General features: G+C 36.6%; 1 protein-coding gene across 2 annotated transcripts in view; it reads right to left on the reverse strand.

Moving 5' to 3' along the window:
• Positions 1 to 384: 384 nt before the first annotated feature.
• LOC144974799 (26S proteasome non-ATPase regulatory subunit 6-like) overlaps positions 385 to 26,732 on the reverse strand; it is a 28,672-nt gene continuing 2,324 nt past the window's right edge. The window contains exons 1-8 of one of the 2 annotated variants that reach the window (XM_078918075.1): positions 21,013 to 21,238; positions 12,533 to 12,738; positions 11,544 to 11,689; positions 10,205 to 10,424; positions 9,151 to 9,259; positions 3,232 to 3,400; positions 2,720 to 2,825; positions 385 to 907 (exon numbers count right to left, since the gene is read on the reverse strand). In XM_078918075.1, the coding sequence (XP_078774201.1) occupies positions 839 to 907; positions 2,720 to 2,825; positions 3,232 to 3,400; positions 9,151 to 9,259; positions 10,205 to 10,424; positions 11,544 to 11,689; positions 12,533 to 12,738; positions 21,013 to 21,157 (1,170 nt within the window). In that variant the 5' untranslated portion in view covers positions 21,158 to 21,238 and the 3' untranslated portion in view covers positions 385 to 838. Of the gene's footprint in view, positions 908 to 2,719; positions 2,826 to 3,231; positions 3,401 to 9,150; positions 9,260 to 10,204; positions 10,425 to 11,543; positions 11,690 to 12,532; positions 12,739 to 21,012; positions 21,239 to 26,732 lie in introns of those variants that run through there. The other variant, XM_078918076.1, reaches the window with a different exon arrangement.

Genomic DNA, 26,732 nt, shown 5'->3' on the forward strand with positions numbered 1-26,732 from the left:
TTAAGAAAATAGTTCAGCTATTCTATAGGAACTAGATCACCAGTTTTGGTTTATTTCACATTATTTAACTGATAGAAACTGACAAAAATGAATTTTTTCCTTACATTTTCCAAAAACAAAAACCAACTTAATATTGGAGTCATTTTCTGACAAATGTGACAAGGACGATAATTTGGCACAGCTTCATTCAATGTGCACACTCACTCATCAGGTCCTATGACATAGATTAAGTTAAGAAAAGTGACTTGTTTCAAAGGAAAGATCGTAGATTCCATCAGCAATTCATCTGGGTGTCGAGGATGACCACCCAAACTGCTGTATTAGGACAAAATGCCTAAAGGGAATTCCACAGCTAAATTATCAATAAAGAGAAACTACTTTCAGTTAACATTTTCATCAATTTTATTCAAATGCAATTAAAACTGAGTTTAAAGGATATAAAATAAATACAAGACAACAACCTCATCTTTTTTATTTCAAATTACTTACCGTTTAACTATCCCTATAAACCTCACAGACGTATCGAAAAATAAATGGCTGGGACAGAAGAAAAAGATTGGAGGGTCGATGCTAGCATTTGCAAAGTTAAAAACAAAATTCTCACTGCCTGGCAACCTTTTCCAACATGCTTGGTGTGGTTTATAGGAATATTACGGTACAGCTAGCAAACATTGTCATTCAAAAACAATTCGCTCAACTGGAAACACTCATCTCTCATAACTCACAGCAATAGAATTCATTCCTTTCAATTATTACAGCTATTCATACCAATAAAAGATTCACCAACTCAACATACACTCTCAAACATGTGTTGCTGTACTCATATTTTCTACACATACTAAATGTTGATAACTCGACTCAATTTCTGTACACGATTCAGTAGTATGTCTCCTTGCTTGATGCAAGTCTGGCAATTGAAAAGAAGAAAAAAAAAAGTACACATAAAACTTTATGCATGGATGTAAGTAAATGTCTAAATGTGACCAATTAACTCAAAACATTATCAACTCAGAGTAAATCAATTCATAAACTCAAATTGCAAATATAATAACTTTTAAAGTTGAGTTAGAAAAGGCCTTAATTGAGATGAGAGCATTTTATTTCTCAAACTTCAAAAAGCTTAAATTAAATTAAAGCTTAAAACCCAATTTAGCAAAAATGAAGTTAACTGCCATACTCTGGAAAGACACATATTTAAAAACTCTCAAACCTGGGACTGAAGGAAGACCTTTCTGGCCCAATTTTTAAATGCTTGTCTTTCCAGAGTATGGCAGAAAACTGGTTTATTACAACATAATACAGTGGAATCCCGATGAAGCCAACACTGCCGGACCAGAAATATTGAGCAAGGTTGACAGTATCTATTACCAATAGAACACACTTCGATAAGGAACAGAAACTTTGGGACTAAAAAGGGGTGGTGACTTTACGCAGAAGTTGACTTCATGCAGATTCCACTGTATCAAATTGATGGGATGGGTTACAAATAATCTTTAATGACCTAAAGATTTGTCATGGATAGTTACATGTAAATAAACTCATTGAATCCCAAACCTGACAGACCATCAAATAATTAAGGATAGAGCTATTTTATAAAATTGGTTGTACCATCATGTAGTTATAGTGAAGACAATCTGCACTCCTAAGCACCAAAGAAAAGTTAGACAAAGAAAGACAAAGAAGACTAGTTCAAACAGAGAACAGAGATATATCCAAAGCAATGCAATCTATCAATACATCTAGTTTAAGACCATTCAAAGTGGTTCAACCCAGAATAAGGCACAAGATCTCTGTCAAATATGCAATTAAAATTACTTACACATACAATTTCAGACGAAGAATTTTATACAATGAATGCAGTTTTAATATAAAGCTGCCACAACATTACAGTGGAGACGAATTACAAGTGAAAATGATATTGGTTCTCAAAAATCAAATACCACATCTAACTGCTATCTTTTAAAGTCCAGGGCTTGGACTTATCAAAACAGCCTCATTCAATAGGGACAGAAACATTACAAAAGGGAGGTCGAATAAAGAGAGATAAGACTGCACATCCTCCCAACCTCAAACGGCAACAAGGATAACGGATGTAAGAGTCGACAAGAGTGAACCTACATAAGAATCTGAGAACAAAATTCAACTGCAAAGATTGATAAAATTAGAAAATGGAGGACCATTCAAAACTAGATTTCCTTTTATATGTACAGTCCACTCCGGATAATCGCAACTTTCAGTTAATCACAATATTTCTCAAGAAACGGAAGTAATTCTATACAAAAGTCACTGGTTCATTGCAACAAACTTCGCGATGATATCCTTTGTTTTCTGATTCACAACCACGCATTGTGACCGTTAAACGGATTTGGTGAGAGCTTATTGTCTCTCATCACGGCTAATGTCTTGGACTCTTACAAATGTTGACAACAAAAAGTGAAAGTGAATCCAATCTTCAGATGTCAGCTTGCCTCAAAGATACTTTTGCTTGTCAAAATCTAGACATGGCTGCCATATATTTTTTATTCCAATCAAATTGCTCAGTCTGTGGTGGACTCAGAACAATGTTTACAACTGATTTGAGTTTACTATATTTGTGTAAAATGTGTGCGGATGCAATAGTGGACAGGAACTCATCTTCGGTTAATCACAACATTTTTGCTGAATCCAAGATGTTGCGATTATCCGGTGTGGACTGTACCTTCATCATAAAATTTCTTACCTGATACTGCCAATTTTTATTATCAGGACGATTTGTTTCCACAATTCCTCCAACCTTATCAATTTTACAATGAAGGCGACCAGCAGCAATAAATCTAGAAAGTTCTCTAATGAATGGAAACAAAAGTAAAACAAGCTTTGAGACAAAAATGTACAATATGAGATAAACATTTTCCAAATTTTCCATTTAGGTATACACAAATATAAATAAAAATGGTTAAAAAGCCAAAATCTGACAAATAATTGTATGGACAAAGGAGATTGTCTTGACATTCTTTTGACACTCATCTCTCATATTCTTTGTCATTTATGCAGCTCTGAGAAATTGATGAACTAAATCGTAACTAAAACTCTTTATGTCATTTTACTCATTTTCTGAACTACGAAAAAAAAAAAAAAATATATAAAACGATATCTAGCCGTTACTATTAAGAAATTGTCAAACCAGTAGTTTTGGTAAATGCAATACAAAATATAAAGCCGTATAATAAACAAAATAATTGCTCCTCTTACTGGTCAATGAAAGCAACTGTGACACCAAAAGCCTTGGCCATATAGGTAAGAGTGAGACTGCGATAGGACTCCAGCAACTGTGCATAGGCCTTGATCCTCATCTCTCTGACATAGTAGGAGTAGTGGGCATGTGTCAGACGATCTGCTTTCATCTGCTCCTCAACTTTGGCTTTAAAACCGAAAATTAAAAAAATAAAACTTGTTTAAAATTTCTGTATTTTTTTCTTTAATTTTGCAGCAAAGAGATTTGATACAGCTATAAACAAACTTGTAGAAAATAGAGGATTTATGAACTGAAATACTTGTAATTTTGTTCCTAATAAAGATAGTACGAAAGTTTAAGCTGCGTTTTATCAGGAAGGATTGCTCTCTACATTTGCACCAACTTGAGGGATTAAATTATTATCACCATATGGCCCTTTTTTGTCAGGACATCCCGCACATGACAAAAAAAAAACAACTTTGCTTTAGCTTTAATCTCAGTCATAATTTTTAGACAACAGTGCATTAAAAAAAAAAAAAAACACCCCACATATTAAAAAAGAAAATACCTTCTGTACTCTTAATATCTTTATCCGGAAATGTGACAATTTACTCAACATACATTGTTCTCCACAATAATATGATGGAATTTTAAAAGTTTACAGACGACGTTTGCAGCAATGAGCTTAGATTGCTTAGTTTGATTTTTGTTTTTTAAAAGAATTAGAAAATTAAACGAGACTTACCTGTAAGTTGAAGTTTGATTGGGATTTTATAGACCCAAGAATATTCTTAGGCCTTGACCGAGAGAGAAAGCGTCCCTGCACATGCGCAATCACTATTTAAAGCTAATAGGCTACAATAGCTGTTACCATCAATTATCTAATTTAAAAGACCTCAAATTGATTTGCAATTTTGCAAAACGATGTATACATTCATGGGGTGGGATAAAATTGGGAAGGGCGGTCAAGGCCTAAGAATATTCTTGGGTCTATAAAATCCCAATCAAACTTCAACTTACAGGTAAGTCTCGTTTAATTTTCTAATTTTATAGACCCAATGAATATTCATATGGCCTTGCCTGAGACTTTAAAGCCGTAACAGCTATTGTAGCGATCCAATATATAAACGGACATACACAATTATAAGCATATTCTTTCATTATGCTATATTAAAATGTTAAAACCTATGATAAAAGGAACGATGTCCTAAGCCATGAGGTTCCATATCTACTTTCATTCAGTATGTAAAAAGTTTTTCAAAACTATTGCAGCCTGTGTCCTAAGCCAGACACTGCATAGATAGTTATGATATACATTCATAACTCTGTGACTAAATTCAGACACAGGTTAATCATGTTTAATCTATTTGCAGCCTGTGTCCTAAGCCAGACACTGCATAGATTGTCAATGAGGTATTAAATATAACTCAGTCTGTGATTCCACCAGACACTGAGTAACAAGGTGCCATATTATGATTTCAGTAAAAATTACTGTAATTGGTCGTTGGTGTTTTCATTATCAGCCTGTTGTTAAATCCAGACACTGATAATTATGTTCATAATAAGGATAAATTACTCACATCAACGTGCTTTCCGTAACACTGCTTTCCCAAATGCAGTCCCATCATCTTTTACAATTGGTTTATTGTAGAATTTAGCAAACGTCTTCTGACCAGACCATGCTGCTGCCTTAAGTATGACAGACATTTCTACATCTTTAGTAATAGCTGACGTGCTCGCAGCCCTGGTGCTGTGTGCTTTGAATATTTTTGTATTTATTCCCGACTTCATAAGAGTCAATTTAATCCATCGACCGATTGTTTCCTTAGTTACCGGTTTATGTGGACATGCATAACTCAAAAACAGTTGAGATGAATTTCTAAACGGTTTAGTTCGTTTTATATATTCTCGCAAATATGTTACAACACATAATCGTTTATTAGATGGGTATCCCGGTAATACTATGGAATTTTCATTATTTTTCGGGGTATTATGTTTCAATAATTTAGAAACATGAAAGATGGCCCGAGTTTGTGTAATATGACACTCTTCTAAATTTAACGAGTGAATGGTTTGGCATCTTTGTCCAGTGACTAAGGCACATAATGTGACTAATTTGAAAGTGAGCATTTGTAAAGTTAATTCCTTACAAGGTGAGCATTTTTCCAAAAAATTTAACAATATTGAAACGTCCCAAATTTTGGTGTATCTTGGTTTGCTTGGGTGAGCCAAGAAAATACTTCTCATCAAACGTTTTATTTTGTTATCACCTCCGATGGAAGGTTGGTCGAAAATGCAAGATAGTGCAGAACGAGCAGTATTAACTGCACTATAACAAAGTCCTTTTTTAGAAAGGTGTAATAAAAACTCTAGACAGTGTGAAACACTATATTCCTCGACATCCCACTGTTTATCAGAACAAAATTCAATCCATTTCTTAAGGTAAACATTGTATTGTTTAACAGTATTTGGTCTCCAGCCTTTCATTAAAGTCTTGACAACTCGTCGGGACAACCCTTGTCTTTTGAAATTGTTCCTGATAAGACACATGCCATCAGTTGGAGTTTTGGGTATAATGGATGTACTGCTGAGTGGTTTGATGGTAAAATTAACACATTTTTGGCTTTCTTCAGAAAAAGAGGAGGAAGGCACATCATTTCCATAAGTCTTGGATACCAAGGGGCTATTGTCCAATGTGGCACGACCATTAATATCTTTGTACTTTGGTCTTCTTGGATTTTCCTGAGAATCCTGGAGATAAGATTAAATGGTAGGAAGATATATCCGTAAGTATCCCATTTATGTTGAAATGAGTTAATGGGGCAGGCTTCAGGATCGGGATAGAAGGACATATATATAGGTAATTGTCTGTTTGCACGAGAAGCAAACAGATCTATTTCAGGGCATCCAAATTTCTCACATAACCTATCAAAAACTTCTGGGTGTAATTTCCATTCTGTATGAATTCTAACTTTCCTACTGTGTGAATCAGCTATATTTGATTTTCCAGCTATATGACAAGCAGACAACCAGATTCCTCTTTCTTTACACCACAAGATGATTTGTTTAGTATAATAGTTAACAAGTCTAGAATGTGTACCCCCAAGATTATTAATGTATGAAACGGCAGTCTGATTATCCATTTGGATCTTTATATGACAATTCTTAAAATCACATAGGGATTGAATACCCAACAACCCTGCTTTGATTTCGAGAACATTTATGTGGAGTTTAGACTCCTCTTCTGTCCACATGCCGTGTGTATTTCTATCATTGAAAACTGCCCCCATGCATAACTAGATGCGTCTGTTTGAATAGTGAAATCTGCATTACCATGAGAAATCATTTTCCCACTATAAACTCCCTCTTTAATCCACCATTGTATTTCTTGTACACATTCTTCATTAAGAGTGGTATAGTTATTAAAATTATAATTTGTCTCTAATGATTTGATTTTAAGCATTTCCAGTTCTCTATAATATAGCGGGCCATATTCAAACCGCTGGGAAACTAGCCACAAAGACTCCAATTAATCTTGCTAATTCCCTTACTGTAAGGGAGGTATGACTCATCACATTCGTTGACATCTGGATGATATGATTTCTTTTATCCTCACCTTAACTTATTTTCATCAGTGTCGAATCTAGAATGAAACCTAAATGTAATAGCTTTTGCGTAGGTTCATATATAGATAAATCAGAGCGTTCAAAACCTAACGACGTCAGAAGTTGCTTCGTAATTATAACGTTTTCCTGACATGCTTTATGATTAGAGCCTTGTAGATAGAAATCATCATGTACACACTAGACAAAAAACCTCTTTGTCTCAAAAAACCTAACACTGGTTTTAAAATTTTGGTAAACAGTCTTGGGCTATCTCGAAACCCCTGAGGCAAAACCATATATTTATAAACTTGACCTTCAAACATAAATTTTAAGTATTTTGTAAAATCGGGGTGCATTGGAATGCTATGAAAAGCATTGGATATATCAATACATACCATGTAGCAATTTTGTTGCATGAGATTAAGGCACGTAGTTAGTCCCTCCATCTTGAAGTGAGTAAATTTAACAAAATTTTTATTCAAGCATTTGAGATTAAGAATGGGTCTGTATTTGTTGTTATTCGATCTTTTCTCTCTTAAGAAAATATTATTCATGTAATCTCCCTCTTCAACAGTGCTTTCCTCAATTACTTCTTGTTTCAATAATTCTCCAATTATAGCCCTTAATGCTATGGTTTCCTGTGCATTAAATTTCAATTGATGGGGAATTTTATTTTGAATTGGTGGAGAAATGAATTGGATTTTACAGCCTTTGACACATTGTAAAATTATTTTGTCTTCTGTGATTTTTCCCCAATTATGAATAAAATGCCTTGTTCGACCACCTAAAGCTAAATCGTTTCCTTCACTTACATTTAATATGGTTTGTTGCGACGACCCTGTTGTCGAGTTTTGTTGCTGAAGCTCTGGTATTTGTTGTTGTTGTTGTTGTTGTTTTTGTAATGTTTTCCCCTGTTGTTGTACACAGGGTTTTTCCCGTCTAAAAAAGATAACCTTTTCTTTAAAAAGAACGGCTTGTTTTGATGTCTTTGGTATGGTTTGACACGATTGACTCTTTGAGAAACCTTCAGGGTTTCCGAGACATCTTTGACTTTTTCTGTCAATTGTTTTCCAAAAAGAGAGTCCTCGCACGGATACTGCTCAGAACACAATGACGAGAATTCCAATTTTACTTCAGATTTAAAATTCTGTCGTCTATGTAAATCCAGGCTGTGTGACCCGTCTGCTAACAACGCCACGGAATCTGCACAGGAATTAGTGATGGAGTCTATATCCTGTTGACAAACTGACTCTATATTTATTTTGGTCAGTTTTTCGAAACACATCGTCATGGCGCATAAGCTTTTCATGAGTGTTGTTTGTATTTTTTGAATACTCGAGTCAGTTTGTCTCGTCTCTTTTTGAACCATCTTAAAAATTTCTGGATTACAAGTAAGAGTCTCCATTCTGCCACAATTTGTCGGTTTTATATATTTTTGAAATAGTTGGTCCCTATCCGATATTTGCATTCCGTTGCACAGGATATTATTAATTCCCTTTGCTAGGTCCTCGTTAATTAGAGGCCCTTCAATTTCCTTTGTACCTGAAACGTCTTTAAAATAGGAGATCGATGAAGACGTTTGTGCTTCTGACACTTCGTCTTCTTGTCCATCATTAACATTGTTAATTATTTGGTAGTCATTCAGCGTGTCACATTCTGTCATCTCCTTATCGTATGCATTTTTTAACTCCGTGACAACCGGAATGATCGCCATGAGTTTAATTTCTGAAAGTTCGCCGTCGCCACCATTATCTGATTTTTTACTTCTCTTTACTTTGGAAGGCTCGCCCTTCTTCCTACCTTCAGTCTTACGCGGCACATCACTCCTATTTTCACCGTCATCACTGTTATTTTTGGTTTCATTGTTATTGTTACACGCCGTCCTGTTAAGGAATTGGGTCAGTGGGGCGTCCGACGCCATTGTCTTAATTAATAAGTGCAAGCGCGAAATCACGCACAATAAAATGAAATCGATAACAATCCACTTAATATCTTAATAATTGAAGAACAAAATCATAATCCACGAATCATCACATGATAATTTAAGCACAAAATAATATATTTTCAATAACTATTGCATCAATATAAGTAAGTAATTAATTTTAAATCCAAGAGAATTAAAAACACGATGATTGCTTTGCAAGGTTCACTTTTTAAGTGATTGCGCATGTGCAGGGACGCTTTCTCTCTCGGGCAAGGCCATATGAATATTCATTGGGTCTATAAAATTTGTTGTTGTAAGTTCAGTATTATTGACTTTCCAAAAATGTTTAGGGAATACCAACAACCATTAGTCAAACCAAAATAATTTTAATATGTTAACTGACTCACCCAAAGACAAAAAGAAGTCCCCATAATGACAATCATAGAGTGAAAAGAGAAATGAGCGTATGTCTGGCAAACTGTGTAAAACTTCCAGAATTTCTGATCCTTTCACCACCTGTGACGGATAATAAAAATGAAACATTTATTTAAAATGTATGCTGTTTAAGTTTATGGAGATTAAAGACGAAATCTAAGCAAGTAGGCAAAATTTTGTTGTTGACAGAAAAATAAAAATATTGATATGAATTCAAACCTATATAAAAAATAAACAAAAGCACAATTGAACAATTATATATAAAAAAAATATAAAATAAAAACATCCTGCCAAATGTTACCTTTTGGTCAGAAAAGAGAAACATCATATATCAATCAACTATAATGATATCAAAATCGTTTAAAAATCTTAAACCTGAGACTCTAATTTGATACTTAATGACAGGTTAGGGTTCATCTTAATCGAACGCTCTATTTGCAACAACAAAATTTTTTTTAAAAAGTTTCTGGCCAAAATGTAAAAATGTATCCTGTACACACCTCAATCCGGAACCCTAATACTAATACCAGATTGGCCAACATTCAGAAACAAAATTCAGGAAAATTCTTAGGTAAAGGAAATAGCATCATTCATATTGGACGATAAGAAGAGAGAAGGAGTGATTGACAACTGCTTTGTGTTCAACTTCAACCAATTTTTATCAAAATTGCTAAAAAATTCTTGACATTTTGCAATTTTTCCTTTTTTATTTCCTGCAATTTTATTTTTGGAAAAAAACAAAACAAATTAAAATGAAATTGAACAAAAAGTCTCATGAAAACAGATCATAAATAAAGTAATGTGACCGTGATTTAAATGTCAAATTTTGAAACATGTAGTACTATGAAATATGAGTATAACAAAAAGAATATTTAAAAAAAAGAAAAATACAAGTAGAAATTGCATCTTTAACAAAGAATTTTGGTAACTCATTTGTCTTCAATGAAAAAAGGACATACAAAAGTTTTTCAAAATTTAAAGATTACGGTGGGACAGCTGCATAAAATGAGTAGAGACAACACATACCTTTTCTCTCAGCTGAGGTCTCTCTAGAGCTATCAAGCTGCATAGGACAGTGTATGTTACAAACTGCTTGTAATCCATCAGCTCGTAAGAAGTGAAGGTGGCAATGGTGTCAAGAAAAAGGGATGCTGCTGAACTGAAGTCACGTATGGATATATTGTAAAGGCCTCTATACACCTTTAACCTATTTCTCCTGTCCCAGTCACCCCCTTCTTCAATCAGGCTACGAAACGAAAATTAAATATAAGTAGTTAGTTTCATTACTTCAATGGCTCTTACACCTTAATTTTTTTTTTTTAATTTTAAATAACAAAACAAGCAACAACAAAAAAAAAACAAAAAAACTATAAAAACAAAAAAAACCCCCCCAAAAACAAAGGGAGTTGGCAGTCCACAGACAAAGACCATTACATAGATTTAGCTTTCAGTACCTTGACTGTACGCACCATGAGCACATAAGGAGAAAGTAAGAAAGGGGAATAATTCAAGAGGAGATCCCATTCATTGTCTACCTGCATTCCCAACCTCAGACTACCCAAAGAGAGAGAAAGAGAGAGAACGAACAAATGATCTCTTATGGGGAAAAAACAAAATCAACTCACATCGGACAACCATAAATCAGGACCTGATCAAAACAAAGTTGTCTCAACCGAGTAAAAGAAAAGAGAGTGACAAATAAAAAACACATTATGAGGGATAAAAGAGACTGCATCAGAACCTTGTCCCAATAGCAGTTTCATAGATGGACCTGTAATGATCCTTCTTGCAGTGGAGATTGTTTTTGACCCCTCTCTACTCAGCAAAGATTGGCTAGCTGGATCTGTTAAATCTGGTGTAAAGTACTTAGTTATAGACTAGCAGATCAACCAATAAAGCCAAAGGAACAGGATAATCGTGAATTTCTGATTGACAGCAAAAAACTATTCACATAGCCAATATTACTGAAGCTGGTGTAAAAGTTGTGGACATGCATACTAAAAAAATAGATCCTTTCAGGAAACAAAAGGAAAAATCTTCCAGAAAAACAAGACTGGGACGATGCAGAGGTTATGGTAATTAATGTGGTTATGGATGTTGGAGCCATGATGTGGTGGTGGTAGTGGTGTTACTGTTATTGTTTACATTTTGATTTCTTATGTTACTCATGGTATTTCAATTTTCATTTGGAAGATAAAATTTTAACAATATCAATCACAAGTGACTGCTTGCTGACCAATTTGCATTAGCATATAATTCAAACAGGAAAAGAAAAAAATAATGGGTGGGGGGGGGGGGGGGAGAGAAATACTTATTACAAATTCTGTAAATGGAAAAAAAAGAAAAAGATAGATAAAAAGCGTACCTTTGAGCCTTCTCGAGATTCTTTGTGATGAGATCATGGTCATTGTAGAACAATCCCATTCTGATCAAATGGAATACAATGTCCAGTCGGTAGCCCAAGGCCACTGTTTTGTCATAAGTTTTTCTGAACTCTGACAAAGCATTTGCCTAAAAAAAAAAAAAAATAGTCATAGAATGTAAGGTACATACTATTACTTCAAACAAGAATATTATATCATGATCAGTGACGAAACACAAATGAGAGGTGAATCTGACATTGCAACAGTCTGTTTTAATACCTTTTTTTTTCTTTCTTTAAAACTTGTAAGAAAAAAAAAAAAAAAAAAAAATAATTTTATCAATGTTTAACTAAAGTAGAGATCAACAGTTTTTCACAAGTTGAACTGTCATGAACAACTCACTTGCAGAAAAAAAGGAAACCCACAGAAGTGATAAGGACTGATCCATCCATAGCAAATTGAGCTAGCTGCTCAAACTGTGAATAGAGCTCTAATTCTAATAATAAATAGAAAATTGTAAAACATATGTCCTTAAATCAATAACTATCTAGAGATCACCAAAATCCCACTTGCTGAAAAAAAAAAAGCTTTTAAATAGCACACTATCCACAAACATACTCAAAATGCTTTAAAAGGAGCCCCTAGCCAACAACACTACTAACAGCATAAGATTTTACACATGAGTATGTGAGAGAATGTGAGTAAAGAGCCTTTTCCAAGGGCGCAACTATGCACCGTTCAGAGTAGGACTCAAACCCAGGATCTTCTAATTTGATGACCAGTGTAATACCACGACAACTTAGCCGCACAAAGAAGGAGGTAATTGAGGACAGTTGAGAAGAATCTGTAATGGAAGGGGTTCCAGTGACAGATAGAACATAAGTCAATATTACTGCAGTGAACAGAAAAGCTGGCAGCAAACAAATTTACAGCTCCTATGCCCACCACATGGTGAATGAATATTGCCCACCCTCCTTTTCCAAGAACATACCTTGTCACCAATTTGACATAAATATTCAGCTTTGGACAACATGTTGTCACGAATTTCAGTCTCTCCTAAATTTTTTTCAGCATCTTCAATTGCTGCATCTAATTGTTTGATTTTCTTCTCATTCGCCTTTTTCATCTGATTCATTAAAGATTCATCCACTTTCCAGTTTAATTCTTGTGCAACATCTTGATAAAAAGGGGCCATGTCTGAAAGCAAAAATAAATAAATTAATTAATTAAATTAAAAATTTAAGAAATAATTTTAACTTGATGTTACAGTAGATGGTGAGGGATGTAAAGGCAGCACCTATGCATGTAACATTTTTATAAAGACGCGACATCAGGGTTTACACCGTGGTTTGCCCCTAGTGTTTCATAAATTATTTTGTGGCAGATAAATGCCAGAGGCACCCATCTTTATGGTAACTTGACTATTTTGATTGATAATAATTGGGTTGTCAGCTCTCATATCATTTGTATGGTTTGGGTTTGTTTTTTTCAAACAATAACATTTCACAAATGTTCCAAATTATCAAATTAGTATATATTAACAAACTTATGGTTGACCATAGCCATATACAGCTCTAGAACTATACATGGTAGAGCTGTTCTGATGTGTTCATCATGTTCTGTGATAAATTTGCCATATTTTATTTTCTGATTCCACTTAGCGAGATACAGCGCCATGACTGAAAAAAAAGTGTCGTATTTTGGATTTGGTGTTTTTCTATTTCTTCCTCTTTGAACATGCTTAACTTTTTTTCATTTACAGATGAAATTTCAAAATTAAAAAAGAAATTTACTCAGCAGAGATAGGCACTACTGCAAACTCGGGGACCCGAGTCTCTCTTGCTTAGTTTATCCCTGATACGGTCGGCCGCCTTCCGAAAGCTACATCCCCAGTATTCTTTGTTTTTTATAATGTTCTAGTAGAGGGTTTGGGAGGGGGGAAACTTTTTTTAAAAAAAGGCAGTGTCTACGTACACTGTAACCGGGCACCTAGCCTCGGTAACTCCGGTAACTGGTTTGCCACTACAATACAAGCAATGGATGGACCTCGCTCTGTAGTATGTGTTTGTGTGTGTTATTTAAAAAAATCAAACAATACAATATAATCCATTAAAGTAAAGGCGAGATTCAAGGTTACCATCATGTATGTGACTGTTACCGTGTACGTAGATCCTGAGGCTAGGTGTCCGGTTGGTAACGAAAATAATGATACCAAGATATCTGCGATATTCTTCTTTATAACAAAGATATGCATCTTTAATTGGACTTAGTAAAACTTAGTAAAAGCGAACGGCAATTTCCAGTCATAACTTTCTTATGGGCGAGTTGGGTCACAATTTGACTCCAACTGCTGCTGCTCACTAAACTGCCTAAAGTTACCTGTAGACACTCCATTTAAAAAAGGAAGCCGCTATTTTCACAGTACGGTGATAATAGCCTGACAGTGTGTAGGAGGCTATTTTCACCGTACTGTATTATCTTGGTGAACGATTTTCACCGTGCGATGATGATAGTGCGGGAGACTTTTTTCACCATCCCGTAATATTATGGTGGACGATTTTTAGTGTACGGCGATAATAGTGTGGGAGACTTTGTTCATCGTAGCGTAATATCTTGGTGGACGATTTTCACCATACGGTGATAAGGTGTGGAAGGCTATATTCAATGTACGGTGATAATAGTGTGGGAGAGGATTTTCATCTTACGGTGAAAATAGCCTGACACACTATTCACCGTATGGTGATAATGGTGTGGAGGCTTTATTCAGTGTACGGTTATAATAGTGTGGGAGACTATATTCACTATAACGGTGTGGCAGGCTATATTCACTGTACGGTGTTAATAGTGTGGGAGACTATTTTCACTGTACAGTAATATCTTGGTGGACGATTTTCACCGTACGGTGATAATGGTGTGGAAGGCTATATTCAGTGTACGGTGATAATAGTGCGGGAGACTACATATATTCATTATAATGGTGTGGAAAGCTATATATTCATCGTACGGTGATAATAGTGTGGGAGACTATTTTCACTGTACGGTAATATCTTGGTGGACGATATTCACAATACGGTGATATATGTGGGAGACTATTTTCACCATCCCGTAATATTTTGGTGGTCAATTTTCACTGTACGGACGGTGATAATAGTGTGGGAGATTTTTTTCACCATCCCGTAATATTTTGGTGGACGATTTTCAGCGTACGGTGATAATAGTGTGGGAGACTTTTATCACCGTACAGTAATATTTTGGTGGACGATTTTTACAGTACGGTGATAATAGTGTAGGAGGCTTTTTTCACCGTACTGTAATATCTTGGTGGACGATTTCCACCGTTTGGTGAAAATAGCTTGACACACTACTATCACCGTACGGTGATAATAGTGTGGGAGACGATTTTCATCTTATGGTGAAAACGGTGTGGAAGGCTATATTCAGTGTATGGTGATAATAGTGTGGGAGACTATATTCACTATAACGGTGTGGCAGGCTATATTCACTGTACGGTGATAATAGTGTGGGAGACTTATTTTCACCGTACGGTAATATCTTGGTGGACGATTTTCACCATACGGTGAAAATAGCCTGACACACTATTTTCACCGTACAGTGATAATGGTATCTTGGTAGTTAACAAACTTCGTGGCGTTTGTCTGTGTTGAACCTATGACCTCAAGAAGTCAGGGGTAGCAGCTCAAGATAGACATAGAGATTGAAATCACTATTTCTCCAGTTGTGAATAGCTCATACTCATACAATAGAGCCACACCCTCCCCGGCCAGGTGTTGTTGTACCAGAAAGGTCGCGGGTTCGTGACCCCATCGCCGCCACGAAATTGGAAAGCTTCATTGGTAACTGTAATCAATTCTGAATCCGCCATCCCGCCTGTATTATTATAGCTTTGGGAGGCCTTCCGAAAGGTCATCATGCCAAATATTCGCTCCTAAGAAAAAATACAACCTAGTACCTTTAACTACCCCTAATAGGAAAAAAATAAAACAAAAACAAAACTAGGACTGCTTTGCACTGCCTTTCAATACCTCACAAATCAAAAGGCAGCCGAGAATCAAAACAATGGTCAAATTAGGAAATTTTTAACTTTCACAAATCTATCAAGGTTTGTACTATATGACAAATTGAATAACTAAACGTCTGACAAAAGGTCCAAAGTGAAAATACAAATTGAAAGAAATGCTATAACGAGGAGCTTTCGGGAGGCCTGCCTCCCTTGTTCTCGGCAAACTTTTTCTTTTTTTTTTTTAACTGGTCTGCACGCAGGAAGAAAATGATGTCGGGTCGAATTCTAATGGTCTAGATGCAAAGGCAAATACGTCACAGTTAGTATCCTGGCTTCTGATTGGCTAATACATACGGTGAAAATTGTCAGGCTATAATCACCGTACGGTGAAAATAGCCTAAAAGACTATTTTCACCGTTAGGTACAGTGAAAATAGTCAGTCCGTTAAAAAAAAGTCTCCCCCCTCCCAAGCCCAAACCGCCTACTATCTAGATCATTTTTTGGGTCCACGAGTTTTTTGTTTGTTTGTTGCTTTAGGTCTCTTCCAACACAATTGAGGTTATATGAGAGACTGCTGAAACAAAAAAACAAGCAATCTAACAAAAATAGTACAAATGTAAATCAAAATCATAACCTAAAGATATCATAAGCTAAATTATAAATAACCAAGAACAAACAGGCAGAAGATTTACAGAAAAAAAAATATCCCCTGTCAAAAATACAATCACAAACCAAAGAAGCAGGATAGGCTAGTAAAGAGAAGAAGAAACGACATCACTATCGGATCGTACACCCATGCGAACATCATCCTAGGTATAAGTATAAGTAGAGAGCTGAGCCGGTGTTACCAATACTTAGCTTCTATAACCAGGACAAATCATTCGTTTGGACAGAAAAATAAATAAAAACTTACCGCTTACCGTCAAAAGCAGTTTAGATTTGAAGATGCATTTGTTTTCTATCAAAAAACATTCGGTAATGGACAATCCTTGATGAATTTCAAAAGTTGTGTTGAAATTATATCCTAACTGTTTTCATGTTTAATTCCTCGCGAAATCGTGTGGGCCCCGTTTCTGTTATCAAGGTTCCGCCTAGCCAGGCAGGGTTGCCAGATCATTTTTGAGTAAGAGACCAAACTAGCTATAGCAAGAAGCCAGATTCCTCGGCAGGAGCCCAAATACCACCAAACCCACCTTAGCCTCGCGAAAACTCTTTAGATTTGTTAAACAATTTAGATAGGATAAGAAAAATTCGTATATGGCGGAAAACACAATAATGACAGGAAAAGCATTTTCTGCATGGGCAACATAATTCTATCAAAATCTAATTGAGATTTGGTGACTATACTTGCTGTTTTTGATAGATCAACTCTTCCTGGAGCTGTGGTAGCAAAATGGTGGCGAAATTTTGCTCCTATATATTTTTTAAGGATTTTTTACCGAGCAAAAGTGGCGTTTTGAAGACACGAAGGTTTTACTTTCGTTTTTAGAATGGATCAAATGAGGTAAGTGAATCAACAGTTTCCATTTAAAGTTAACTTTATTTTTGTTTTTAACAAAAGTTAGATGTATTAACTACAATTTGTATGATTTAAAAATTTAAAAAATTATTTCCATCTTTGTTTATAAGTTATTTTCTGCATATTATGTAATCGCGTTGTTTTCGTGTCTCCGATGTGACAAAGGAAACTTAATTCTATATATCAGGCAATCTTTGATATTTTTAACTACAAATTTGTTCATGTGACTAAAATTAGGTCTAGGAAACTTGTAAAATTAACAAAAAATAAAAAATTAACATTTTTAGTTGTTTTTAGAGTGAATAATCGGGTATGGGAGATTTCGTGTCTTCGAATTTCTGCCCGTGCACCAAATTTCAATATCCTATTTTATTATTAATTATGAAAGAAAGTGTTTGAAAATTGATTGGAGACATTAATCTTGCTCTGGTTTTGTGTTTTAAACTTTGATTTTTGACTTGAAATTTTAGAAAAAGTTTTTTTGAGCAAAATAAAGTTTGGTGTCACCTGCGTGGGCACCATCTGCATGGGCACCAGAAAATCTGAAATGTGTGAACTTGGACATTGGTGATGAATATACAGTTTATAAATGTAAACTTTGGTAACCTATGATGAATATTTCAATGTAAGTACATATCTGAACATTTCTAGCTGTTTAAGAACACAAGTTGCTAATCAATTGAATTTTGTAAACAATTTATATTAAATATATTGATTCGCTCTCTTTCTCATATTTTTTGTGTCACCACAACATTCACTCTGCTTTCCGGGAGGATGCAGCGATGGCATCTGGACATCTGATCTAAAAGAATTTTATCCAGTATGAAAATTTTGATTAGCTACAATACAAGATACACAGGGTTGAGAGATTTTACTCCAGAACTGTGAGTGTACTAACCGATAGGGATAAAATCCGTAATACCACCTTAGTACTGAATTACAGGTTGAGAGGAAAAAATTCCGTACACTTGCCAAAATGTTCTAGAAAAAAATTTGTAATGCAATTATAGACTTATTTTTATATATATATATATAACGCTTTATTAGATTCATATGCTAAATATTTCATATCCTTACACTTGAACCTCTGTGATGTAGCAAACAAAAGCTGTAAGTGTGAGTTGTTGTTCTTAAGAACGCCTTTCTTATGCGTAATTATAAGCCTTATTTTCTCAACAGAGTAATCAAATATATTTAAAGCGGTGGAAATCAAATATGCTTAAAGTAGTGCTCTTGTCAACAACTATGTCTTTATATATTGCTTTTATACCAGGTACTGGAGGAGAGGGAGTTTCACCGTGCAGTTCTCCCAAGGAATAGCGGTACTGATACAATTTATTATGCGTATGTGCAGAGCAGAGTGTGTGATTGGTAAAAAAGGACCCTCCAGACATCTATTCCTGGGTTGTTGTCACCCGTCTTGTCAATACAATGGAAAACAAGGACCCATTTTTTTTTCAAAGTTGAAATGAGTTTAAAATATTACAAAAAAATTTTTTTTTCGTTATTTGTCTCATGTAATTATCCCCCTTGTTGTATAATAAAGTTAATTTCAATACAAAATACAAAAGATATTCTGTTTGTTATTTATTTGAAACAATTGGACCTGTGTACATGTATTTTGAGTCATTTGTCACTTCAGATTGTTAAAATTTCTTTTCATTTTGCCTTTCCGTGTAAACCGGGGTCACCGTTGATCGACCTACTTTTTAAAGTTACATAATCGTCTCCTGCTCATAACTTTTACAAATTCTGAATCCTCATATTTTAAGCTTTAAAATGATATATGATACTTATTTGTAGATAAAAGATGGAAATTGACAAAAATGGGCCTGTCAAAGTAGATAATTTCAGGTCTTGTCCGTTTTCCGCCATATATAGAAGCATTAGCAAATGCAATCTGTGGCGTTAGCACGTGTTGCATTTAGATATTTAGATTGCCAAATAAAATAAGTTTTACCGGTACCAGAGTAAAACGATATAACGGGGAAAGTGAGAGGAAGCCAAAAAGTTGGTTACAGGAGGCCAAGTGGCCAAACCAAATGCAATTTGGTGCATTAGTGCAGTAAAAATTGGTGCGCAAAATTAGTTCGTAGCGGATGCGAGACTGCGTGTGTGTGTGTGTGTGTGTGTCTCTTTCTTTCTTTTTTTTTTTTTGGGGGGGGGGGCGGGGTGCGTACACGGTAACGGGGCATCTCGCCTCAGGATCTACGTACACGTAAACTGATTTACCGTTGCAACACATGCAATAGATGGTCCTCGCTGTCGTGACCGCGCGCGCTCGTGTGTGTGTGTGTGTGTGTGTTATATTTTTTAAAATCAAAACAATTTTAACCATTATTGGCGAGATTCCATCTTACACTCCCCAAACTCCAGATCTTAGTCTTAATGTTATCATTAAAAGACAAGCTTTGCGATTTATAGTTTAATTGAAGCCCGAGTCGAAATATACTCTTACTACTGCTCTCTTGGTGGAAACGATTTATTCTGCATAAGCAATCTGCAGAAAAAAAACTGTCACTGTAAAAGGTTAAAGTTTCACGAAGTACGCTCCGTGAACACCGCTGTAACATTCCTTTGATCTACATCATCAGGCAACCCATTGTTTCTTTCATCTTTTCCCCTTCCCCCTTACTATCCCCCCCCCCCCCCCCATTCCCCCGCCCATCTCTCTCTCTCTCTCTTTTGTCATAATGTTATCCCTTCCCCTTCCCATCTCATTGTAAAATGAAAACGTTCTGCTGTTTGCAGATACATGTATGATTGTTTTGTTTTTTCTCTCTCACTAGGCATTTGAAAAAAAACCAAAAACCTGAAAAAAAAAACAAAACAACTTATCTTTTTAAAGGCGAATATCAATCTTACTCTGTATTCCCCGTTAACAATAATAAAGATAAAAGCAAACTATTATCTAAAAGCAAAAAATTAGCTTCGCCGTTAAGGGGTTAAGAACACCTGCAACTGCTGCCAGCATCCTTGAGATGCTCTACGTCATCCAAGGTCACCACGTCTCCCTTTCGTCTTCATGCAACATCCCCCCCCCCCCCCCCTCACCTCCACTCTCATGGTGGTGGTGGCGGCGGATAAAAAAGGCCTTTTTTTCTTTTATTCAATCAACTTGACTGCTGGTGGACCCTAGGCCTCTCTACAAGTCCAAGAAATAATACTCACTTTTTCTCTGCTCCAACGAAAATATCTACCCCCTACCGGTCTAATTATTTGTAGCAGACGTCAAATTTCTCAAAACGGTCACGTGACACTGTAAAAACAACACAGGAAGTCCATGAAAGCTTATTTACGGCATTTCCTTTGAACCGTGTAAACAACAAAATTTCGTTTTCATTCGACTCAACGGGTCAGATTGGCCGGTATTTTTTAACGAACTAAAGTTCTGAAAAATCAAAATGTTTCTTAGAAAGGTGAAAGATGCTAGTTTTTGAAACAGAGGTAGGTTTTTAAAAAAAATCTCTATATTTTACGTGAATGCATGCTCAAGGCGAGTTGGACGTGCAGCGGAGGTTGGTAGGCCAAAGGCGAGGCTCTCTATATGATTCAAGGGTGATGCTCCCATCCAACCACCCGCGTCCACGAGTTTGCGGTAGTGCCTAGAGATAAGGCTTTAATTGTAGCACATTATTTCCCTGTAAAAAAAGGAAAAGAATTTTTTTCATAGATAGTAGTAGATTCATGTCATTTGAATTTGAAAATCAACGGAATGGCCCAGCTCAGCCATCAGTATCAGCCAGCCATGATCAGCATCAGAAGTATTCTTATTCTTAGATTTAGATCCCTGTGGTTGTGTGTAATAGTAAAAAATGAAAACGATATTTTGGTAGAATTTAAATATATTTTATCAACAGGCATCAACTTGTGACTTATTTCGGCAAGAGCAAAAAATTCAACAAATGGCAAAACACAACACAAAACAAACCTTTCGATTTGATTGCTTCCATGAGTTTATCACGTAAAGCCTTGTCATTTTTCGATTTATCAGTTCCAAGAAGAAATCGAAGCTGTGCGTGCTCCAAATTAGGATTTTTAGCCAAACTTTCCTCTTCCAAAGTTTCAATTGGCATTTTGTATACTGTTACTGTTACCCGGCGATGTCAGATAAATCAAAGCAATACAACGACAGTGGAATCAGAATGAAGAACAGGGTTGCCAGATTATTTTTCAACAAAATGCCAGTGGAAGACTCAAAAAATGCCAAAACACTCCAAAAAATGCCAAAGTCTGTTGACTCCCATCCCCACTAAGAAAACTACTCACTTTTGATAGACAATTTACTATCATATCCTGGTGGCTTGCGTGTTTTCTTTTCTTTTTTTTTTTTTTTTTTTTTTTGAATTATACTTAATTTCCTGTTGGGGTAATTTTTTACCTACTGACTACTAAGTGGAGTGCTAAACCACTACACCACGGTTGAGAAAAGGTGTCATTTGAAGTATAATATACAAGAAAAGAAAATGCCAAATGAAAATGCCAAATGCCAAATGATTTTTCTAATGCCAAACGGTTTTCAAAAATGCCAGATTTTTGGAATCTGGCATTTAAAATGCCAAACTGGCAACCCTGATGAAGAATGAAGAAAGAAAACTTATGAGAGGACTTCCGGTTTTCGATGAGTTGACAAAATGAAAGTTACCAATGACTCCGTTCACTGGTTACCTTCATTGCAGATATTTAAAATATACGTGTAAAGTGAACGCAACTTTGAAAAAGAAAGAAAAGAAAGAAAAAGAGCGAGCGAGCTTGAGAGAGAGAGAGAGAGAGAGAGAGAGAGAGAGAGAGAGAGAGAGAGAGAGAGAGAGAGAGAGAGAGAGAGAGGGGGGGGGGGTAGCAAGGGAACAAAATGACTGATACGGGTATAGATAGTATGCAGATGACGTCACTCAGGCCTTTGTTATTGTTTTTGCCATCCGCGTTTGTGAGTTGTTCTCACTAAACTGTATTAACAAGACTATAAAAGTTCATGGTTACACAGAGTTTGTGTGTTGGTCCGTTATACTTCCGGATGGCAATGTTATGAACTCCTTGGCCAAGCGCATTCTATCTATACAGTATAACTTATCGTCAAGTCTGGCATCCGAGCGCCTAGTTCATTGAGGTCTTACCATAGATGGTAAATTCCTTGGGTCTTACACACTGTCTGTTCACCTAGGCCTAGTTTAATTGTTGTAGGCCTACTCTTTTTTTTGTAAATGTATTTGTAGATCCAAGTTCTTTTTATTTATTTATTTATTTATTAATTTATTATTATTATTTATTTATTCATTTCTTAAATTGAGTGGTAATATTTTGAATGTAAAAAAATAACATAGTTACCAATAACGGTAAACACAAAAACAAACACATTAATCTAAAATCAATCACATACTGATGCTATGCTTTAGGCAAAACACTCACAACATCCAGTCAGCCGGATAAAACGTACCATCACACAAAATTTGAACGTTTGTAGTCTGATTGATATAAATTATTGAGAATTAATCATTAAAATGGCTGTCTGAAGCAATACCAAAGAGCTGAGTGTCGTCAATTTCGTTCCATCTATATGACGACAGTAAGTTAAGTTTTTTTTTACTCTTCAAAACCCCCAATTTCCTATATATATCATCAATTAGACTTAAACTCAATGTTTTTTTCCAGTTTCTTTTCTAACATAATACAAGATCGACACCAAGGGCTACATATGACTAAAGGGCCTTTTGTGACATCCGACAACTTGAGCCTGTTTCGAGCTTTCTTTTATATGGTGCAACATCCACTTAACGACCTCAAAGCGCCATGTCTCGTTCTACATGCTACGTGTTTCTGTTGGTCAGGGACCCTTTGGTCTCTGACCAACAGCAACACGTAGCATTTAGAACGAGACACAGCGCCTGTAAGACGAACTTACATTTTTTTCTGACAGAGACAACGCTGTTAACGGCCAGGCCCTCATTTTACATCTGAGCACGGTTTGGGAATGTAAAGAACCTTTTCCAGGGACTCAACTATGCGCCCAGCGAGGCTCGAACCCAGGACCTTCTGATCCGAAAGCGAGTGTCATACCACAAGACTGCATAGCCGCACAACCACAACCATTCCCTCCCTCCATCCCCCCTACACAGTTACAAAGGACATTTCAGTCCATTGGTGTTTTTCTTGAACTTCTATCACTGAAAACGAGAAGAAACCCAAGGGATGCTACTCATACCCTTCTATCACAATTTTTCAATTATAACCGAGTTATTTACCTTAAGATATGAAGTGAGTAGAAAAGTGCCAGAAGACAATAGAGAATAAAAAATTTTTTCGCGGCGGTGGTGGGGTTTGAACCTGCGACCTTATTGGTACGACAACTCCGCCTGGCAGGTGAGAGCGTGGCTCTACCGTGTGAGCTATCCACGAACACAAAAATATTCGTTTCAAACCCAAAGTCATTTCTAGATCCCTCTCTCACCCACTTCTTGAGATCGCCGATTCGTTCACCACCATCGCGAAATAATTTTGATCAGCAGTTAAGCTTAATAGCCAATATTCTCATCACAAACATATAACATAGAAACGATTGAGACATTGAGTATGCTCCGGTGTATGGGGTGAATTTTTAATTCAGAAAAGTGAGTGGAGCAGGCACTTATGTTGGTAACAACAAGATATGAAGTGAGTAGAAAAAGTGCCAGAAGACAATAGAGAATAAAAATTTTTTTCGCGGCGGTGGTGGGGTTTGAACCTGCGACCTTATTGGTACGACAACTCCGCCTGGCAGGTGAGAGCGTGGCTCTACCGTGTGAGCTATCCACGAACACAAAAATATTCGTTTCAAACCCAAAGTCATTTCTAGATCCCTCTCTCACCCACTTCTTGAGATCGCCGATTCGTTCACCACCATCGCGAAATAATTTTGACCAGCAGTTAAGCTTAATAGCCAATATTCTCATCACAAACATATAACATAGAAACGATTGAGACATTGAGTATGCTCCGGTGTATGGGGTGAATTTTTAATTCAGAAAAGTGAGTGGAGCAGGCACTTATGTTGGTAACAACAAGATATGAAGTGAGTAGAAAAGTGCCAGAAGACAATAGAGAATAAAAAATTTTTTCGCGGCGGTGGTGGGGTTTGAACCTGCGACCTTATTGGTACGACAACTCCGCCTGGCAGGTGAGAGCGTGGCTCTACCGTGTGAGCTATCCACGAACACAAAAATATTCGTTTCAAACCCAAAGTCATTTCTAGATCCCTCTCTCACCCACTTCTTGAGATCGCCGATTCGTTCACCACCATCGCGAAATAATTTTGACCAGCAGTTAAGCTTAATAGCCAATATTCTCATCACAAACATATAACATAGAAACGATTGAGACATTGAGTATGCTCCGGTGTATGGGGTGAATTTTTAATTCAGAAAAGTGAGTGGAGCAGGCACTTATGTTGGTAACAACAAGATATGAAGTGAGTAGAAAAGTGCCAGAAGACAATAGAGAATAAAAATTTTTTTTCGCGGCGGTGGTGGGGTTTGAACCTGCGACCTTATTGGTACGACAACTCCGCCTGGCAGGTGAGAGCGTGGCTCTACCGTGTGAGCTATCCACGAACACAAAAATATTCGTTTCAAACCCAAAGTCATTTCTAGATCCCTCTCTCACCCACTTCTTGAGATCGCCGATTCGTTCACCACCATCGCGAAATAATTTTGACCAGCAGTTAAGCTTAATAGCCAATATTCTCATCACAAACATATAACATAGAAACGATTGAGACATTGAGTATGCTCCGGTGTATGGGGTGAATTTTTAATTCAGAAAAGTGAGTGGAGCAGGCACTTATGTTGGTAACAACAAGATATGAAGTGAGTAGAAAAGTGCCAGAAGACAATAGAGAATAAAAAATTTTTTCGCGGCGGTGGTGGGGTTTGAACCTGCGACCTTATTGGTACGACAACTCCGCCTGGCAGGTGAGAGCGTGGCTCTACCGTGTGAGCTATCCACGAACACAAAAATATTCGTTTCAAACCCAAAGTCATTTCTAGATCCCTCTCTCACCCACTTCTTGAGATCGCCGATTCGTTCACCACCATCGCGAAATAATTTTGACCAGCAGTTAAGCTTAATAGCCAATATTCTCATCACAAACATATAACATAGAAACGATTGAGACATTGAGTATGCTCCGGTGTATGGGGTGAATTTTTAATTCAGAAAAGTGAGTGGAGCAGGCACTTATGTTGGTAACAACAAGATATGAAGTGAGTAGAAAAGTGCCAGAAGACAATAGAGAATAAAAATTTTTTTTCGCGGCGGTGGTGGGGTTTGAACCTGCGACCTTATTGGTACGACAACTCCGCCTGGCAGGTGAGAGCGTGGCTCTACCGTGTGAGCTATCCACGAACACAAAAATATTCGTTTCAAACCCAAAGTCATTTCTAGATCCCTCTCTCACCCACTTCTTGAGATCGCCGATTCGTTCACCACCATCGCGAAATAATTTTGACCAGCAGTTAAGCTTAATAGCCAATATTCTCATCACAAACATATAACATAGAAACGATTGAGACATTGAGTATGCTCCGGTGTATGGGGTGAATTTTTAATTCAGAAAAGTGAGTGGAGCAGGCACTTATGTTGGTAACAACAAGATATGAAGTGAGTAGAAAAGTGCCAGAAGACAATAGAGAATAAAAATTTTTTTCTCTATTGTCTTCTGGCACTTTTCTACTCACTTCATATCTTGTTGTTACCAACATAAGTGCCTGCTCCACTCACTTTTCTGAATTAAAAATTCACCCCATACACCGGAGCATACTCAATGTCTCAATCGTTTCTATGTTATATGTTTGTGATGAGAATATTGGCTATTAAGCTTAACTGCTGGTCAAAATTATTTCGCGATGGTGGTGAACGAATCGGCGATCTCAAGAAGTGGGTGAGAGAGGGATCTAGAAATGACTTTGGGTTTGAAACGAATATTTTTGTGTTCGTGGATAGCTCACACGGTAGAGCCACGCTCTCACCTGCCAGGCGGAGTTGTCGTACCAATAAGGTCGCAGGTTCAAACCCCACCACCGCCGCGAAAAAAATTTTTATTCTCTATTGTCTTCTGGCACTTTTCTACTCACTTCATATCTTGTTGTTACCAACATAAGTGCCTGCTCCACTCACTTTTCTGAATTAAAAATTCACCCCATACACCGGAGCATACTCAATGTCTCAATCGTTTCTATGTTATATGTTTGTGATGAGAATATTGGCTATTAAGCTTAACTGCTGGTCAAAATTATTTCGCGATGGTGGTGAACGAATCGGCGATCTCAAGAAGTGGGTGAGAGAGGGATCTAGAAATGACTTTGGGTTTGAAACGAATATTTTTGTTTTCGTGGATAGCTCACACGGTAGAGCCACGCTCTCACCTGCCAGGCTGAGTTGTCGTACCAATAAGGTCGCAGGTTCAAACCCCACCACCGCCGCGAAAAAAAATTTTATTCTCTATTGTCTTCTGGCACTTTTCTACTCACTTCATATCTTGTTGTTACCAACATAAGTGCCTGCTCCACTCACTTTTCTGAATTAAAAATTCACCCCATACACCGGAGCATACTCAATGTCTCAATCGTTTCTATGTTATATGTTTGTGATGAGAATATTGGCTATTAAGCTTAACTGCTG

The sequence above is a fragment of the Berghia stephanieae genome, chromosome 6, assembly GCF_034508935.2.
Source record: "Berghia stephanieae isolate SIO BIC M18660-M18661 chromosome 6, UCSD_Bste_1.3, whole genome shotgun sequence".
NCBI lineage: Eukaryota > Metazoa > Mollusca > Gastropoda > Nudibranchia > Aeolidiidae > Berghia > Berghia stephanieae.